This window comes from Dermacentor silvarum, chromosome 8, assembly GCF_013339745.2.
Source record: "Dermacentor silvarum isolate Dsil-2018 chromosome 8, BIME_Dsil_1.4, whole genome shotgun sequence".
Lineage (NCBI taxonomy): Eukaryota > Metazoa > Arthropoda > Arachnida > Ixodida > Ixodidae > Dermacentor > Dermacentor silvarum.
Genome location: NC_051161.1, coordinates 69,894,267 through 69,914,690, shown reverse-complemented (window position 1 = coordinate 69,914,690; position 20,424 = coordinate 69,894,267). Strand labels below are relative to the sequence as shown.

The 20,424-nt window shown below is 43.5% G+C and overlaps 1 protein-coding gene across 1 annotated transcript; it reads right to left on the bottom strand.

The window, feature by feature from the left end:
* Positions 1-5,167: 5,167 nt before the first annotated feature.
* Positions 5,168-14,151, bottom strand: LOC125947662 (uncharacterized). The gene is made up of 5 exons (XM_049672871.1): positions 14,084-14,151; positions 9,853-10,035; positions 9,077-9,156; positions 7,390-7,447; positions 5,168-5,363 (listed from the first exon to the last, which is right to left on the bottom strand). Exons 1-5 carry the CDS (start codon positions 14,149-14,151, stop codon positions 5,183-5,185), a joined length of 570 nt encoding a protein of 189 aa, XP_049528828.1. The 3' UTR covers positions 5,168-5,182.
* Between the last annotated feature and the right edge of the window lie 6,273 nt (positions 14,152-20,424).

Here is a 20,424-nt window from a genome sequence, read left to right as displayed (position 1 = left end):
CCTCAGTTTTTATTGATCTAACGCAAGCATTTGATAGCATAAATCACAATATCCCATTCTCTAAGCTCGAGTCAATTGGCATTTGCGGTCCTGCCCTTTCACTACTAAAAAGCTACTTATAATAGAGTTCAAGTTGTTTCTATTTCCAATGTGTATTCTCGACAGCGAACTACTAACATTGGTGTGCCCCAGGGCTCTATACTGGGGTCACTTCTGTTTTTGAGTTATATTAATGAACTACCTAATTATCTCTCTTCCACAAAATGCATTCTATACGCTGATGATACCACTATATTCACCTTTCATAAAGATATTTCATCTCTCATTACTAAACTAAATACTGATTTAGAATATACTCTAAGGTGTTGTAATGTGAATATGTTATCTAATAATGCAACTAAGACTAAATTTGTTGTATTTTCTTCTCATCAGCGAACCTTAACCTTCCACCTATCACTCTTGGTCGCCACTGTCTTCCTCCAAGCTCATGTTCATCTTTCCTTGCCATTCTACTTGATTGTAATTTGAAATATCTGAATTATACAGTTCATACAAAAAGAAAATAGGTTACGGTACATGCATCTTAATTAAAACACGCCCTTACTTCACACGCACCACATTACTCTCACTTTACCATTATTTTGTCCACTCTCATATTATGGTAAAGTATGTTGGGGAAACACCTATAATACTCAAATTGCGTATCTCCAGATTATTCAGAACCAAGCCATAAAAATAATTACTTGCAGTTCACGTTTTTCTAATGCCAAATCTCTACTGCCTGAAAATGACATCCTTACCATCTATGAACTCAATAACTACAAGCTAGGTATCTTTTTCTACAGATTTCTGAATAACGAGCTACCACGGATCACATTTTCACCATCTAACCTAATGATTTACAGTACCACCAGATTCGCCTTGAACAACAATTTTCTTATACCAAGATTCCGCATTAACTATGCAAAACAGACCGTAGAATTCACCTCCATATCAATATGGAACACTCCTCCACTTATAATGAAAAACGCAAGATCTCTACACCAATTTAAAGGAGAACTAAAAATTCATTTACAATTGAAATATTAACGAGAAGATTTATTGTATCCCGTTTATTTTATATATATTTTTTTTTCATTTTGTCCGGGTTTTTAAAATTTATTTATTCTTGTAACAAAGTGAATAAACGGTTATTATTTTTATTTTTTATATATATTTTTCATTCAATTGTTCTTGTTACCATGAGATATGCTAAACCTTGTTATTCTTTACAATCTATTTAGCATTTCGTTCTGTTAGCCCTCTTTTCTTTTTGCTTGTGTATTACCTTATTGTGTGCTACAGTTGCTTTAAGATGTTAACTATCATAATTACTCTTGTACAGGAGGTCCCGATACAGTCTTTGACAATGGGACCTTCTTCTGTATACTAAACACTTGTAATATGTCCCAACTTATAATAATAAATTCTGATTCTGATTCGAGCACTGTACTTGCACCTGGCAATCGCTTGTGAAGTTTGTTTCAGTAATGCACTTGAGACTGACACAGCATATCATGGCAGCGTTTCCTCTTCTCGTTTTCCCCCCTTTCTGCAGTGCTTTTCTGAAACAGTGGTGCTGAGCTGTAGACAAGTCTTTGAAGCCCAAATTCACCACACCTATATCCTAGGGAGAGATTTTGAAGCAGCCATATTCTTGTTTTAAAGCAAAGCTTTCTCAGGTTACCCTAGAGAGTTTTGCGTGGCTGCAGCTGCTTTTTGCCGCTCGGTCGGTCGGTACCTCGGTGCACAAATTTGAGTTTCGAAAAAAATTATTACGTGAAAGACGATTAAGATCAAGAACATATGAATGCTCCATATAATACGCGAACGGGCCGCATGAAGGGTGCGTGTCTGGCGTACTGTGGTTCCACAAGAAAAATGAAGAGCAATTATACTTGACTTACATAAACGTACACTCGATATACAGAGTTCGTGGAAAACCTCTTCATAGAGTGTTTGATTGCCCTATGATTAACTCACGGTCCCCGAGTTTTCAACCTCTTTTAGAAGAGTGCATTTCAACGCCCCCCCACCCCCGATAGTTTTTGTTTCTCCGGCAAACACTACTAACACTCCTCCCAAAAAGTGGTACTACTTCCCCAAACCTAGTGCTTCTACTTCTCCAAACCAAGTGATTGTATTACTCCCAAACTGTATTTCTACTCCTCCAAACAGAGTGTTTGTACTCTCCCCAACAGAGTACTTGTGCTCCCCCCAAAAGAGGGTTTGTATTCCCCCAAACCGAGTGATCGTACTCCTTCAGAGCGTAGTTCTAGTACACCTCCCAATAGGTGAAGGCACTCTAAGGTTACCAAGGTAACCTTAGAGCGGGACACTTACATATCATGGATCTTTCATTCCTTCGTAAGGCGGCCGCTGCACTCATGCTTGTTCGATTAGAGTTACTCTTTTTGTAGCCTAGTCACTGGAATCGAAAAAGCTTTCTTCAACCATGAAATTGTTTATTGATAAAACTTAGTCACGCTACAAACAAAATAAAATATCGAGAAAAGCGTTGATTCTTGTTCTTTCAGGGGTTTTACGTGCCAAAACCAGTTCTGATTTTGGGGCACGCCGTAGTGGAGGGCTCTGGAATAATTTTGACCACCTGGGGTTCTTTAACGTGCACTACAACGCAAGCACACGGGCGTTCTTGCATTAGGCGTTGATAGGTATTTAAATGTGCTTACAAAGATTCCCTTGAACTTTGCAATACATCTTGAACAAAACCAGTCAGCATACTCACCGCAAAAATTGGACTGCCATTGCAATATAGAAATATCCCTTGTTTTAATGGGCTTTCCACGCTTCGTAGATACGTCGCGACTCACGTCGCTCAGCTAAAGCACGCAGGTGCTATCGACTGCAATATTCTGTTCATTTCCGCGCTACAACATCGGCAATATTTTACCCTGCAACATTACACGCGGTGCTACTTGAAAGGATGGCTTCGCCTCTGCACAGCGTGGTACCGCCTTGGTGCATAGAGGTGTATACATAGTGTATACACCTCTTCCGTTGTTTACGCAATTAATTGTCGTCTACAAAGCACCGCCAAAATTCGTATCCCGGCGCTCCGCGACTTTCGTCGGGCTGTACGAGCGTGTTCGCCCAGCGTACAGTCGCGAGCAAAAGTCATCGCAAGAGCAAAACAAATAAATTTTTCTAGCACAGCCGTGAAACGTGGAATTGTCTTATTACGTTACATAGATCGCACGGGCGCAGGTTGCCTGTAGCACTTGATTTCAATGTGCATGCCTGCCACGAAAAATATTTTTTTTTCTTTCATCGTGGTCCTTAAGCCTTCTCTCGCGAGGGTGCGGCTCTTAGGGAGTCGGTCATGGGCTCCCTTCTTCGCCCATACTGCACATGCCAACCTTCCTTACGCTCAGGCCAGCTGAAACGCACGCGGGCACTATAGAATAAAATCGTCCATTCACGTTTTACGTCTTAATCCCAGTACTTTTTTTTATTGGACCGACGTGCGAGCACGCATCCTGGAACAGATTCCTCTTGTAACAGCGCGCTTGTTGTAAACCAGATTCCGGATGCTCCATGGAATGGGTACTGCAGCTCCGTGGCTACGTGGTAATAACGACTGAATTAACTATGAATGAAGCAGTACACAAAGGTAAAAAGAAAGTATCCCAAGACAAATGAATAAACAAGTGACTGCAAGCGCATTCATCTCCTAGTCCTTTAATATAAAAGACCTCAATAACTCCGCAAGTATTTTTATCCTTTTAAAATATAGTATAACGAAGCCATAAAAGCCTTAATGGAAGCTGTCATTTTGTAGCGCAGTTATGATGCTTACGTGTGCATGGATTGTATCGCTTTAGTTTCGCTAGTGGGGTTATCTTGGCTCGGTTGTGATGGAGGATGTTCGCGAGCTTTTATGTAGTATATTCCTTCGTTTTTGCAATTACACTTTGTTGTGAGTCCAGTAAAGTGTCGTGCTATTTCATGTTTCCAGTGTGTTTGTGGGCCGGTTTTCATGATGCGAGCATACCAAATCTCACAGCTTAATATGTTTCTACGATTCGTTTCTGCTACATCGGGCTCTGTTACATGTGCTAATGCCTTCTACCCTCCTAAACAAGTTTTCTGGTGCTACTGATGGCGCTCAACGTTTGATACGTGAAATGGTACGTGAAACGCGCAACTTGCACTCCAGAAGTACCAGCTGTGTGTAGTTTCATAAAGCCCTCGGTCGGATATCAGTTGTATCGCTGAATACTAGCCCCGAGTACAGTTCTTGACAGACTGCCTCAGCATAGCATGCGTCGACCCGACTGAGGGAAGCGTTGCCGCAGGATGTTTGTTGAGTGGTGTGAAATTTTACACGGAACAACGGAATTCCCATGGAATTGCCTTCGACAGAACCTGCCTTCGCGCTAGAAAATTTCAAGAGCCACAGGAAGGGTCTTCACTTCCACTGATATGTGTCTACCGGGCAAATGCAAGAAAATTCTTCAGTTAGGCCCGAAATTTTCTTCAGAACCTAACTTGAGGCCTCCGGAGAAGATCTCTCAGGCAGGGAAGATCGCACAACGTGCTCCGTTAGGACCACACTACGTGCGTTGCAATGTGTGTCGACATTTTAACAAGGCCTGAAGGTATGCAGAAAGAACTGTTTCGCACTAAACTGTGGTAAATTTTTCAATGGAGAATGGGTTAAAGTTGTTGACCGATGGGTGTGTCATTATTTTGCCAGAAGGCGCGCTTTCTGAAAAGGCTCTTGAGACCTTGTCGTGGATATTGAGAAAAGTTGAAGTAAAACCAATTGCACTGAAGAAAAAGCAGAAGGAAAGGCTAAAGAAACGCATTTTGGAAAAGATGCTATGAACGTTCATATTCTAAGTCTGTTCAGCTCAGATTTTTATTTTCACAGCAAACTCGCATTTAGCAGAAGTACCGTTTTGATCCACAGTTTCTTAAAGAGATACGTAGCAGTGCCTCATTTCTGTTCAGATACCAGTTCCATCTTTCAGATTCCAAGAAACGCCACTCGCAACGCGATAAAGGTCGGTAGTTATTCCATAGGTCCATAGAATGGCGCATGGGTGAAATAAATACGAAAGGTTTGAAGTTTCTGTAGAGTTTTCACCCCTTTGTAAGCTGGAAAAAAATGTGCAGCCTAAATAAATAGAAAGCCTCGAGAAGCAGCAGGCACCAAGGTGCCTTTTGAAAGAAGAAATAGAAGGTGTCGGACCTGGTTCTCTGTTATTAAAAACAACTTTATTGAGCTGACGAGGTTGTTGGTTTGCTTGACATTCATCCAGGGTGTTTTTCCTTCCGGTAAACTCATAAGTCGGCACCTGCATATATAGAAAAACGGCTGTAATTTTACGGCAAGCACAAATTCATGTCATGTTTGCTGTGGACATAAATCAGTGTAATTTACCATGCTACAAAAAAAGCGCTTTTGTGCACTTCCCTCACCTGAAAGTTTTAAATTCCTTTGTTTATTTGTATTTAAAACGTTTCCGATTCCAGTTCCCAAACATTTCTCAGTCTATGATGCCCATGTGAGAACAGACCGAAATTACATAATATTGAACTTCAAAATATGAAGCACTCAGGAAACCAATTATAAAAATGTCGATACGTTTGACTCGATGTGAAATGTAGTAAAAGCGTTTACACATTCGCTATTATGTTCAAACAAGTGCACCGCTAGAAGGCAAGAAGCCATGGAAGAAAACGCTGCGATAAACAGCAGAGGAAAAAGCACAAATTGTGTTAAAATGTGCAAACACTTGTACGTGCAAATCAAAACGGGAACTAAAGAGAAACCAATAAAAAATACACATTAAGATCAGCAATAATACCGGAAGTGGACAATCAATTACAGTTACAAATTTTTACAATAACCTTCCAAATAACTCTTGTTCTGCAGCGCAATAACCTCTGATGGTTTTCTGAGGGTACGTGCACACTCTTTGCCCACCGATGAAATTTTGAATGTTGCTGCTTACGTGGACATTCTGGGTACTTTTAAACATTAGCCTGCACCGAAAGTATTCGGGCGGGAATTTCATGGAGAGGCAGCGATCAGACGTTTAGTGCTATTATCTCAGAAGTTTTACACGTTGTGCCACGAATGCACCATCAGATACTCAAGTTTCATCGTCCCAGTTTATGCTTCGACAGGTAATGCCGAAGTGGCAACACTGGAGTTCATGAAAATTGTTCACTGAAAGATGGTAATTTGTATTAATTCTTTATTGTTTCGCTGCCCTATTCCCCACTCACTGCTATATTTATATGTAGATTTCCTTTCTGGAGCAGGTGGGTCCAGTGTTCCTCCTGGCTGCTGTTGTCTGTTTTTTTTTTTTTTTTTGTCCTTGGTGGTGGTATTTATGTATGCAAACCTAAAAATGCGCCCATTTGGCACATTCTTATGTCATTGGAACGTCGTCGTTTTCATTTTTTTATAACATCGCCACCAAGGCAATATCACAACCTTCGTTATTGAAGCACCTGGTAAATCATGTCCTCAATTAAACCATTAAATATGTAAGACTTCTAAACGTTTGTTGTAGCAATTCACAAACAATGGGCATTTGCTGATACGTAGGGTCCATAAACGGCGCGAAAAGACTCGGGCACCAACACAGAGAGATTCCAATTCGCACCCACCACCCTTGGTCACGGAGGGCCATTATGAATAAGGAGCGGTCCGATCGCAAGATCCGTTAGACCCGGACTGCCTACATCATAAATTAAGCGTGTAAACTTCGTAACTCAATAATAAATGTGACTTGTGTATTTCGCTACGTCGTGCCTGTACTGTAGTGCCCATACAAGCTCAGCAGCATGCACACGACGCTTCACGTATTCATGGTGGTTGTGTCCCCATTACACCATACCAATTTCTATGCACTCTCCTTTATGCTTATTTGATACCATTGACCATTTTAAGCAGTGCTCTTTAAGATCACAGTCCGCCATAAAGACATTGTAGTATTGCAAAAGCCCGCGCTGCTATTATGCATAAAGTTATGCGTAATAAAAGTGTCATTTTCCTTCGATTGTAATCTAATCTTATCCCCTTCAGTGCCATCAGATTGGTGCTGTTGGTTACGTCGTCGCCTTTTTGCCACTGATGAAGGTTGTGAAGAATCTGATTCAAATTTAGTTGAGGACCAATTTTCGTATTATTTTGTCCCAACAGTCACAAAGCTACAGGTACGCGTCGTTCCAACAAGCAGTCACGGTCACTTGAAAGTCCCTATCCTCTGTGGGGTGAATGATGTCGCCGATATAAATGTGCGTGAGCATGTCACGTGACACTAACGCTGCCAAGTTGTACAAAGCGGTAAGTCAAAGCGCAGTACTCACATGTAGGTTCCGGTACTAGTTGTCTCTCGCAACGCTGCCTTGCCGTGCAGACGTAAGACTGCGCGTGGGACAGAGACACATATTTGTTATATACATATATATGGTGTACTTATTTACCCACTCGTAATACATATTTCTATAAAGTGTGCTTACAATAGTGCAACAAGCATGCGAGAATAATCGCATGCGAACAGGCTATTGAATCTGAAGTACATTGACCTACAAGCCTTGTCGTACTTCCTCTAACTTTAGTGGCGCGCCCGTACTTTTCTTACGTTTGATGCAACTTTGAAACCCAACACAAGTTTGATTGAATAAAACATGTTACATAATTTACATAAAACTCTATTTTGCATGCTATTTCTGTAGAAAAGTAATCATTGTGACAGACGCAACACTGCTAGCCAAGTGCGCCTTCTATTGTCCTGCCTCTCCGAAAAACAATGCCATTCCGAAGTCACCACATCCCGGCATTTGCATAGATAGAACGGTAAAGTAGTTTCAGTTTCCCGTCGAGGTAATGTTGTAAAAAACTGAACGACTGAAGCATATGACAACGTAACTCTCTCCTTTGCTCACAAATTTTTAGCGCTCTTCTATCACAGTTTACAGACACTTCAACAAGGTCAGAAATCTCTGGACGGCTGACCGGCGGCACGCTCTGAAATGGACACGACGGCACTCGTATGTGAGCATGGTCGATTTTCTGTTACTGAAACGGGTGTAATTCCAATGAATTGATAATATTGTACATGTGTTCAACATCACTTTTTTTTACTAAAAGCACAACAGCTTCTTACGAGGGAAAGACGTACGAAATGTGAGGCAAACTTCGGACCTAACACTCTACCACACAATTTATTTCTTTCTCTTCCTGCTTCCTGAGCACGTTCGGTGTGCATTACGCCAGATCACTTATTGCTGCTGCTGCGTGACTTACCAAAGATCACTTTTTTAGGCAATGCCACTAGAACACTGCCTGCGTCTGCCTGAATGCAGACGCAGCAACCGAAAGCCAAATGCTGCATTTCGTCCTCAAGATACAAAGGGCCCGCAAGCTATTATGAATGTGCTGCAACCATGAAACAGCCCTCACAAGAATTTCTCACACTGATGTCTAGCAGACTACTTCAAGAGCAATCTACACTACAACCGTTCCGAGGTAGTGACTCCGTTCATTTTCGCATGGAAGGTGTTCTATAATTCTCTGTAAGCTGCCGTACAATCTTGCAAATCATAAATTTTAAGTGCTGTTGCAGTGCAGTTCGACCAACCGCGTAAAGGAACACCCACATAGCGAGCGCGGTGCCGCAGCGTACTCCTCCTGATGATGTCGCACGCGAACGGGAGTCTGTAAAGTTTCTCGGGGCTATAACAAAGGCTCACTCTTATGATCCTTAAGCACATTATGTAGGTTCCCACATTTTGCTGTTTGTAGCCTCAGGCATACACAGGACACCTGTTAGCACATATCGTGCGCCTACTAAACGTCCATTACGACTGCATACAACCACTTGCACTTTCCAAAGCACTTCTTGTTTCAAAACGAAATGTATTGCCACCCAATACAAATAAGGAAAGGAAAGAAAATTAGAAGCTGCATTACCACTTTCTTGTTAGTCTCACTTTTATACAGACGGTGGCAATTTGCTTTCAGGCTTCTTTTTTATTGCAAAAGTGTACTTACACCACACTTCTTTGAATTTGATTGCTGGCGACCACCTCCCCGTCGGCCGCCCGAACCACGCTGAGCTTCCGTCAATACCACTGGAATAGGAATTCACAATAAAGTTGCACGTAGTACAGAAACCCAAATTCTGAGAGGATGTTATTCACAGGAAGACTGCAATGTGGATGTATTTATATAAAGGGGTAAGTTCTCAATGTTCCGTGAGCCTCAGCTGCAAGTCGGTCGCGCAGCTCTCTGTCAATATGCTTGCGCATCTGCTTCCGCAGGGCACTGTTAGCCAGAAGTCGCCGAAAATGGCCTGTTATTTGTAATTTAATTCCACTTAGGTGTACTTTGCACAGCCTTCAGTGTGTCAATCTATTCCTGATGCAAGTTGTGAGCATTGTGTGTTTCCACGGAAATTTGCATACACATGCATGAATGATGTCGCCAATAGTCGCTGACTCAGGAGCCGCCAAGCCAATGTCATGGGCATAGGAAACCACTGAAATCCCGAAAATCCGTCTTTACGTTCCCTTAGCTGACCGCTTGTTTTTGAAGTATTTGTCTTAAAATTATTGCCGGCGGATATGTTTTAATGCTTAATGCCAATCCTGCCAATATGACCAATAGAAGGAATATGTTTTCTGCCCTGGGATGTCACCGTGTATAATAGTTGTAGAAGGCGACTTCGTGCAGCAATGAACTGATTTTAAGATTAACAGGCCTAACAGAACAGACACCTTCTCTTACCGAAAGACAGCTGTAATAGACATAACTGCCTCGGAACTTACCTGCTGAGAGAAGAAGGACGGCTAGTATGAGCACCGTTGTCTTCATTGTGGTGATCTGGGTGCTTGCAAGCGATTGACGTCTCAAGACTAAATGGCACAAGTGCGGTGGTCTGTACTCGGGCCAAGATGCTTTTATATGGACGCTTTTTCAAAAGGAAAACATCCTTGCATCGCTCGAGGCACCTTCCAGAATACAGAGAAGCCGCATCTTTAGGAGAGATGTTATCGCTTAAGCTTGTGTGTGAATGTTCGGTAACGTTGGCACGGCGTTGTCTAAGGCTTGCTGCGCAAAAAGAAGTGAAAATACCCTCGGAATGGCATTGAGCCAATCATTTGCTATGCGAGAAGCGTTTAGTTCTGTACGTCTTGGCTAAGCACATCGTAAACATCGTACGGCCTCGTGCTCATTGCTTTGGCTCTACTTGGGCATATAGTAGTCTTGTCTTGAAGGGCAAGAAAATCTACATTGACCGTTTTCAAGGTGATCATTACTCAATCGTACTGTTCTGTCAAGCAATTGAGTATTTGTATGAATATATGTTTCTCTGTACCGCCTTGCATTCGGTGCTGTGTGACCTAGCCGGTCAAGTCTTGTCGTACAAACTGCGCACGTTTACACCCTTATGAGTGCATGAAGGGTGCTTGATTTGTCCCATTATATAACGCCCTCTCCCAGAAAGGGCAACTTAGAATCTCTGATGGGGAGAAATGCTTGCTTTTTGGGCTACTTTTTGCGGCAAGTTACCAGGATGATTATAATGACTAATTCTAGAGTGTACTGCGTGACCGTGCGAGAAAGTGCAACACTTGAAGATGGCACTGCGGGATTACTGCAGGATTTGCAGTACAAATAAATGTGAGCACTACATAGTATATAAAGAAAACGAGAAGGTGGAGATTGCGATGAAGCAAATGTCGCTGCTTTTTCTATAACGTTACTGACAATACCAGAGGTACACTTGCATTTATTGCACACAAACTGTAACTTGTACATATGATATTCGCGAAACGAACAAGTAGAAGGGGAACCGAGGAACCTAATTTTGTTCGATAAAACCAAATAAATTCAATGGGTAATGACCCTAGAAAAGCATAGAGGAAGTTATTTGTAATATTTTATGTATTTATTGATGTACATGAATTACAAGCTAGAGAGTAAACCGGGGACTGTAACATCGTGTACACATACATAAATACCCAAGAATTTAGATGTGGGATCAGCCGCCCCGTAGTGCAATTAATAGTGCAACGCACACGTAATGTGGAAGTTGTGGGTTGGCCTCCCGCCAGCGGCAAGTTCTTTTTTCAGCCATTTTATTTTCTTTAGTTCATCATTTCTACACTTCAATAATAAAAACAAATGCAGATCATTTCCGCTATGATTTTCTTGGCTTCACTATCTGTTGGCTCAATGTTCACGAAACGAGTGTTTACTTGCTGTATCTCTTCGCGGACTGATGCCAGCACTCGAATCCACTAGGACGCTGTCACTGAGGGGCCAAGTTCAACAGCTCCTTCCGTATACTACCGCTCTGATAGTCTCGCGGAGGTCTTCAGTGCCTAGTGCTTGAGCTTCGACGTAATTAGTCGTAAGTGTACGGTGTTTGAATTGTCCGCATCCCTAGCGCATCCTCGATGCCTGGTGCCTTCAGAAAGAAACACCCCGACGGTCTTCAGCGGGTTCTCGTCCGATTCCTACGAAAAGTTTTTCATCTGTGATGCTCATAAGAAAGCGAACTTTCTTTTCATCTTTGATGTCAGGGTCGGCAGGGAGAAAGAGATGTGTCATTTCCTCTGTGATAATCCTCAACTCTCATTTGGGAGTTGTACTATGACTTTCGTGAAGGTCTTGAGCAACGTGCTCCGAAGCAGGTCCCATTCCGTTAGCGAGCGCTCTCTATTTTCGAACCAAGTCCTGACGGCGTCTTCCAAGAAGTAGTATACGTGCTGCAACTTGTCTTCACAGTTTCAGTTGTTGTAGGTTGACACTCTTTCAAACGTCTCGAGCCAGATTTCAGAGTCGTCCGAGGATGCTTAGCAAACGGTAGGTGGCTCTCTCGGTTGTTGCAGTGCGATGGCTGCAGACGGCACTTAATCTGCCATTGTGGTTGAAGAATACGTCATGGTGTTCCTTGTCTTTTCGGATAGAAGTCGCTATTCCGGGGTATATTTTTGCAGCCTGTAGCTAGCTCGCTAGTGCGTGGCGATGCTGGCGTTGTCTTCATTGCTTCGGCTTTCGGGCTTCACGGCTTGCAGGAGCTTTCCGATACACAACAAAGCCCTTCCACCAGATGTCACGTGGTAGAGACGGCGAAAAACAGACGGTCTCACAACGGCGAGGGGCGTAAACTAACTCTTTATTGAGGGGATCTAGTCCCCACCAAAGCAAGTAACACCCAAGCAGAATGAAAGCGGCGAGCCCAATAATCGATCGCCGAAGTCTGCTGCACGGTTCCGACCCGTCGGCAATTTATACATGACTCGGGGTAGATTACAGAGTACTCGATTGATGCGCGCGTGAATTCTAGAATGTGTAACACTATCCGGTTCGGGAACGCAATCTAATTACACAAAGTAGAAGCAGATAGAACAAGCGATAACATTCGAAAAACTTTCGATAGAGAGAGGCGCATCTTGCGCTGAGGGATTAATTCTTAGCCGGTGAAAAGCGGTTACCGTAAGAGATTAAAAAAATCACAGCCATTCCACTCTGTGAAGGTAGATGACCAGCGGAGCTGTATGTGAGGTCTATACACGACCGATGACGCGTCGTGGGCACACTGATGCTTGTGTAACATTGAATGCCAAACCTTTCCAAGAGAAACTGACACGAACCACTTTCCGTCTGGCCGAGACACGTCTATGTTGAAATTACCCACAATTTCGATAGGTGGGGGTGATCCAACCAAACATGCATACGCTTAGCGTTTGCGGCACGATCTTCGCCCGCATTACGTGCCGCCCGCCGTCGACGTACACATTCCCGCTTCTGTTCATGACGGTTTTCTCCGTAGGCACGCTTTTCTTCCGCAGTCCTAACCACACGCGGCCTATCCATCGCACGGGGGGAAGAGAACTGAGATAAGGTTACGTGGTTTGCCTATAGAACCCGTGACGTCAAGCCGCAATTCATACTAAACTGTGTCTATTCCGGTTTTACTTCTTTTAGTACGATATTTTTTTATCACAAAACGTTTTGACACTTCACTCGATTAAACGCAGGCTGGGGCATACCCAGCCATACGCTTTTATTATCGTTTTTATCACCGGGATTGGTCGGTCGTGAACTCGGGGGTGGCCGCCTTCTTTTTTTGCCTACACACACAAACCGCCAGAACCTAGCGTATAACATAAATATATTGACACGCGTACTGTAATAAGTACGCGTGTCAATATAACTTAAGCAAAAGTACGATAAGTTTAATCCCCGCGGCACTGCAGGAATAGAGCACAACAATATACTAGTGTAGCAGGATACAGCACTCAGCGAACCAGACTTTACTGCCTGAACCACGATCATTCGTGCTCTCTCAAGAGTCCTGGATGTGCGAACACACTACATGTGTATATGTATATTCATATAGTGCTCTATATGTGCATTCAATAAGCGAGGCTTCATAACGTACAATGTAATTGCAGAAACTTCCTGAAGTGACTAATATTTTAGGACGTGAACATTGCTTTGGAAAAATCACATCTGTTCACTGATCGTAAACTATTCGAAGTATTCCACATTATAGTCAATTCCCTACTGGGACTATACGATTCGCACTCAATTTTGTCTCAAAAATTGCTCTTCGCACACCCCCAATAGTAAATCAAAACATTGATTTCTGCATGCTTTTGTGCTAAATTCTACGTGGCTATTTTTAATGAGTTGGGCTGCAGTTCCTGATTTTGAAATGACTGGGGTCCAATGCTTCATTCGGGTAGTACCAAAAATTGAACACCAAACTCTTTGAAAGAAGAGGTAGCAAGTCGGCAACATTTGCTATAGCAATATTTGCTTCACTTGCACATGAGCGTCCAGCCAAAAAGCAACAAAGAGTGGAAGAAAACAGCGGAATATACAGCAAAGGAATAAATCACTACTGGTGTGGAAGCATCAGACCACTTGTACTACGAAGACAGAACATGGCACCTCAGGACAACTTTTCAACAATACACAAGTACACACAGGAAAACCAAGATTAATGTATCAAATGAAGAAGCAATTCAACCTTTACAATACCGTTCCAAATAACTCTTGCACTGCGGCGACAATACTGTCATCTGCTGCTTTCCTGAGGATCCGCCCATACTCGCTGCGCGCCGGAGAAATTTTGTCCGTGGCGGCTTACATTTTCTACTCACGAAAATTCTATCTATGCCCAAACATTAGCCTGCATCAAAAGTTTTAAGCCCAGAATTTGACGGTGAGGCAACTATCGGACTTTTGATTCTATTATACTAAACCGTTCATGCTTTGTGTCGCGAAGTTCTTCAACGCGGCGTCGGACAGCTCTCTAAACATTAAGCTCTTTTTTTAATGCGATAGCAATTTATGCACACTCCAGACGCATTCTTGCGGTCGCCGTGATGTTCCGTATAAAGTCCAAGGGTGATAACACCGTCGCCGTGCGCCGCATGCTGCACGTAGGTGCGAAGGAAAGCACACGAGGGCAGCCGACGATCGCGGCTCAGTGTGGCGAGCGCAAAGGGGGGAAGTCGGGAGGAAACGCGCCGCCTTGCGTTGCGTGAAAGGCCCCCGGGGGGGGGGGGGGGGGGGGCGTCGCTGCATTTTACTGCGCCACTAACTGCGTGTTGCGCGGCCGCACCCCAGGGGCACCGACTGTCGCGGCTCAATCTCGCGCGTGCAAGGGAGAAAAGGGAGGGGACGCGCCGTTTTCCGTCGCGCACATGACGCCGGCGGGACGGGGGGGGGGGGGGGGGGGGGTTGCGTTGTACTCCGGTAGCGAACTGCGCATTGCGCGTCCGCGTCCGCACCCACCCTATATATCTTGAAAGCGATCTGCGTCCGGGGCTGAGTCTAGGTGCGACGGCGGCTCATACCTTTGTGCGTGCTGCGTCCTCGCCGCTGAGTTCGCGTTGAAGCGATACACAGCACGAACGTCACTTCACTCGCTGCTGCTGACGCGCTTCCTCACGCCAGCGTTTTGACAGCGAGTGTCTGCGGTCATCGAGTGTGATGTGTTCATACTTGCCTGTGCGCGCTGACACCATGCTTGTGAATTTGTATAGTAAGCGAATGTTTGCAAGTTTATACGGCCGATAAGACTACTATCTTTACTTCGTATTGCCGACTACGCATTTGCTATCACAATCGATGGTTCGCCTTTTTTTGTTATTGTCTGCGAATTTTCTTACTGTCTAAGACCACATTTTAGGCTCCGCGGGGGACGCTTTCAGGCGCCAAGTTGTTGAATGCGGCCTCGGAGAGTGCTAGTCCTGAAAAATCAATCGTGTTTGATTGTCTCGGACAATACTTGCCCACTGTAAAACTGGCAAGAAATTATTTTGATCATATGGGAAACTATGTCCCCGGAAGAGATTTATTTGCGTTTAATCTTTATGGTTTCTCTCGTTTTCTTTCTTTCTGTCAGTCAGTATTATTTTCATGTACCATTTCTTTAGTGGAGCCGGCAGGTGTAGTGCTCCTCCTGGTGGCAGTGGCCAGCTGTCTGACTTCTCTATTTGATTGTTTTTGTGTATGCATACATACGAATACTTCCATTTGGCAAATTATGGTATTATTGGAAGGTAATCGTTCTCATTTACTTCCATATTAACCCCAACGTGGCTATACCACATCCTTCATATAGCTAAGCGTCTGAAAAATGATTTGTTCATTTCAACCATAAACAACATAGAGCCTGTGAACGTGTAGCTGGCGACACACAAAATCACATTTGCTATTTTAATAATACTGATTATTGGTATTACATGTTTTCGCAGCGCTGATAGTAGTTGTATCATAACAGTTGAGTTTTAAGTTAAGCTGGAATGTTAGCATGTGATATATCGTCAGCATGCTTGGGTTGTGATGTTTCTGGAGAGATATTCAGAATTCGAAAAAAGTAAAAAAAACGTGAATTTTTCTTTGTTCCATATGGGAAAATTAGGCTGTTGTTCAACTAAAGAATTTCATTTAGCTTACAGCCACTAGTACTAAGATTGATAACCTATCGAAATAGCGTGTTAACTGAGACAGCCTCCATTACACATACGTTACGAAAGTATAACCACCTTACAATCCGGTAATAGTGCGTAGTAATTGTAATAAGATAATAATGGCGTAATAATAGTAATAATATAGTAATAGGTTCGTCGAAGGTGACACTAAAGCTCCATGAGCACAACTTAGGGGAACTGTAGTTGCTGTGTTAGCGTTGTACTGTCGCTTCGAGTGTGCGAACTGCATTCGTGCAAGTCAAGTGTAACATCCATGTGCGGCAAAAACGGAGGATAGGCGTGATCACCAAGTTGAATGTCAGGACTTGGTTCCGTGCATGGCTTTCTTCCGTTCACCGCAGCACGTATCAAGTTTTCGTATGATAAGGTGTATAGCTTATTTTCTCTGGCTCGCATTCTGGGCACTGCTTAATTTTTGTATGGCTTTTGTGTTTTGACTTTAGAATGTCAGCGTTCACTGAAGATGTGGCTGCAGCTACAGTGAAATAACCTAAGCAATACTTAAAATGCCCGGCTAGGCCCATTAGCGTGGCGTCTCGATTCCAGAGCCTAAAACAAAAAAAAAGCACAAGCTGATCCATCTTCGGCACATCCGCTTTGAGTTTTGTGAGCGTCTGCGCGCTGACCAATCTCGCAAGCCTTAGGAAGGTCGGAGCGATTCAAGATGCGCACATACTCTAGGTACTGCTTTAAATACCTCGTGCCTTTACCTCGTTGGAACTTCCCTGATAGCTTCACCTTGGTGTAGTGCCGAAAACGTGCGCGGCACACGGATTCAATTTTACACTTAAAACGACAAGTGGCGTGAGCTGCGTTAAGACTACGCCTTCAACCATTTAGTAGCCGCCTTGGATTGATGGCAAGGAAATTCAGGTAAAAACCCCTACGTCTCACTATGGCGACACTTTATTACACATCACGTTGCTGACGAATTTTTCTTGTAATGTCTACGGCGTCGGCATTCTTTTGCTGGCGGTGCGAGCGCGTGCCTGAATTTACATGCTCGCTTAAGGCGCGGTATACCACTGGGCCTATAGGACACTGACAAGACGCCGCCACCAACGATTGGCTGACTGATCATCAGACTGTGTATCTGAGAGGCCATCTTATTATACTATACTCGGGTACAACATAAGAAGACTGGCAGGGCCCCGCCCATATGCACCGAAGCGAGGCAGCCGATTGCTTCCACGGCTAAAGAAATAGTCCCGCTAACGTGACTTCGCCCAGTCGAAGCGCGAGCTGCATGTACTCCGTCGGCAGGGTCACCAGCAGTCCGACTGATGACGTCAGTCTAGAGTGCGAGCCCACTGGTGGAGGCTCGTGTGCATCCACATTTGATGGGCAAATGCCGCTGCCTTCTAACGTTGTACCCGACTATAGGCCGACAAAGACGCAACCGACGATCGCAAGTCGTCGTAGTGTGATGGGCGTTCGTGCCGATGGCGACGACAAAAGCAGTCTGCGGACTACCGTTCCATAACTGCCCATGTGATGGGCCGCTGAGCGAATCGACAGCGCCATTACTCACAGACTTTGCTTATGTCTATATTTATCCGCTCTTTATATGAATCGAAATATACTGCAAGTACAAATGAGCAAACTTCAGCCGTCCCAAGCCGTGCACATGAAGTTTTAGTTAATGTTGATATTGTACAGCGTAGGTTAGGCCTTGCGGGTTCGTCGAGTTCGTGCACCCGCTAGCAGCGGACCTGAACTAAAACATTATACATGAACAATCAACGATGATTGTCAGTGTAAGCGAATAGTCTGAACGAACGGACGAAGAACGAGCGAGGAGGGAGCGACAGGAAGCCCTTTTCCCTCCTTCCCGCCCCTCCCCGGCACTCAGGTACGTGAAAGCCCACCCGCGTTCTCTCAGGAGAGAACTACAGACGCTATAAATGAGTGCTCATGCACGCAGTTTTCTCTAACGATTATTTAAGAACCATGCGAATTGTAAGTATGATTAAGTTAGGTAATAATTCTCGACCTAACGCTGACACTAACGGGTCAAAGCGCTCTTTATTGCCGTACAAATGACATAGAATTTTCGTGATAATCCCGCGGTATTCTCAGTCGTTTGTCATTCTTGCTTTACTCGATCTATAATTAATTTAGAGCCAAATGTGCGCAAATGAAGTGCACCGGATTTTTCATTCATATTGCAGAACATATTTTAGCTGCTAAAATGCTGCTAAACTGTGAAAGCGGGTATTCCTCAGGGCAGTGTGTTAGGACCCTTATAATTTAATCGTTATACTAATGATATTTAAACCTAGTGGGACAAGCTTCATTCATATACTATGCGGACAACAAACGTATATTTTTTAAATTCTGATAACCTTGATAATTTAACACTGCTCACGTTTTTCTGGAGATTGTAACCGAAAGAAATGTTCTACTGCTTTTTCCTGAGCAAGCATTCTGGGACTTAAAGGAAACCTGCCCAATACATGTGCCTGCTTTACTGGGCCATCCTAATGCGTCGAGAATTCCTGCCCTTCGGCTGTCTGTGGCATTCTCAGGCGACATATCAGCATATTTCGTGTCTGCTAAACGTCCATTCTGGCTTCAGGCAAAAACTTGCACTTTATAAAAGACTTTTATTGCTAAGCAAAACGTTTTGCCGGCCTATAGAAGTAAAAGAACTGCGGTATGAACATCACGGCGTAAGAATTTCTCACCCCACTATTTGTGCATCTTAAGTATTGCCTCCCAAGCATTGAACGAAGTAAAGAGTTGAGTAGTCTGTTAGCTGAATGGGTCAGATTTCAGTGGCGATTTAGCGATAAATGCGAGATAAATGCGTTTTCCATGTCCCTCTTTGAGGTCCCGAATCTATGATTTAAACCGCGTTCCTCACATCGCAAAGTACTGATCAGGGGCACACGCGACACACGTCCCGCCTCTGAGAGAAGTGCAACTGACGGTAGTTGCATTATATATATATAATGTGTCAACGAGAAGAAAGGGAACCGAAGGGCACGATTTTTATTAATCAAATCGTAAGACGCCCAGAAGATTGTTGGCTTTCTTTTGTTGAGGAAAACGCTGTTTTATGCATTGAAGCACAAAAGTAACTGGAACACTAATGTATTTCGTCGGACACTTTGCAAATTAATATCTTGAAACTGGTTCAGTCCTGAGAATTCGTTCCAAGTGTATACGCATTGCGAACTCAGCGGCTATAATTCGGAGATTGAAAGATGTGCCGTAAAATAATTAATTAGAAATTTAATTACCGTAATGATGTTAATTATTCAATTAGGCGTTTTGTTTTCTCGTGGAAGTATTGGCCGCCTCATCATGTAGTTTCGATCAAGGATTATAATTGTGCTCTCTAGCTGCCACAGGCAATTTTTAAAAAATTTGGTGGAGCTAAAATAAAACACCCTGTATACTGATCATTCCTGCCGCAAAATATCACCAATAGAAGGAATATGTTCGGTAATATTTACAGAAGCTGACCTCTGCGAGCAAATATATAATTTTCAGATTGACAAACCTAGCTGAAGAGCGAGGTATTCTCCTTTCCCGATACAGATCTTCAGAAGACTTCGCTGCTTCGGAACACGCCGACTCAGACACGAAGGAAGGCAAATACTAGCACCATTTTCTTGATCGTGGCGACCTCGGTGATTGCAGGAGAGTGGCGACTAAAGGCTAAACGGCAAAAGTGATGGTCTGTGCCCGGACCAAGACGTAATTATAGGGTCGTTTTTAGAGAGCGAAAACATCCTTGCATCGCTCCAGGTGCCTTCCAAGAGACGCGAAGTAGCATCTTTAGAAGAGGCCTTATCGCCTAACCTTGTATACTAAGGTTAGGTAACGTTGGCACGGAACGCTGTCTAACCGGTTGTTGTATAAGGGTTGCTGCGCAGGACGGGAGTAAGTGAGAATACACGTGGTATGACATTGAACCGATCACGTGCTATGTGCGCAACGTTTTTCTTCGGAGAGTTTCTGTTAAGGACATCACTAGCAGCACGAGAAATCGATACGCATATTCACCTAATTAACGAAAATTCAATAAATGACTTCTTCGCTACTTACTCATATTGCAATTTAAGAATTGTAGCCGGCCTGTTTGCAAGAAATGAATCTCCAGGATGACAGCAGTTTCGAGATATAATTTCCCCAAAATTTGAGACAATATACATGGTCGTCACAGTTAATTTTGTGCTTCAGTGCATAAAACAGCGTTCTTGAAAAAAAATGAGTGCAACAACGGTGCATTTTTATGGCAAGTTTTATTGCGCAGGTCTCCAAAGTGGTGTAATTTGGGAAATTTGTTCCAAGTGAATACAGCTTACAAACTCACCGGCACCAGTTCGTAAATTGTAATATGCGCCCTAAAGTAATTAATTATAAAGTTAA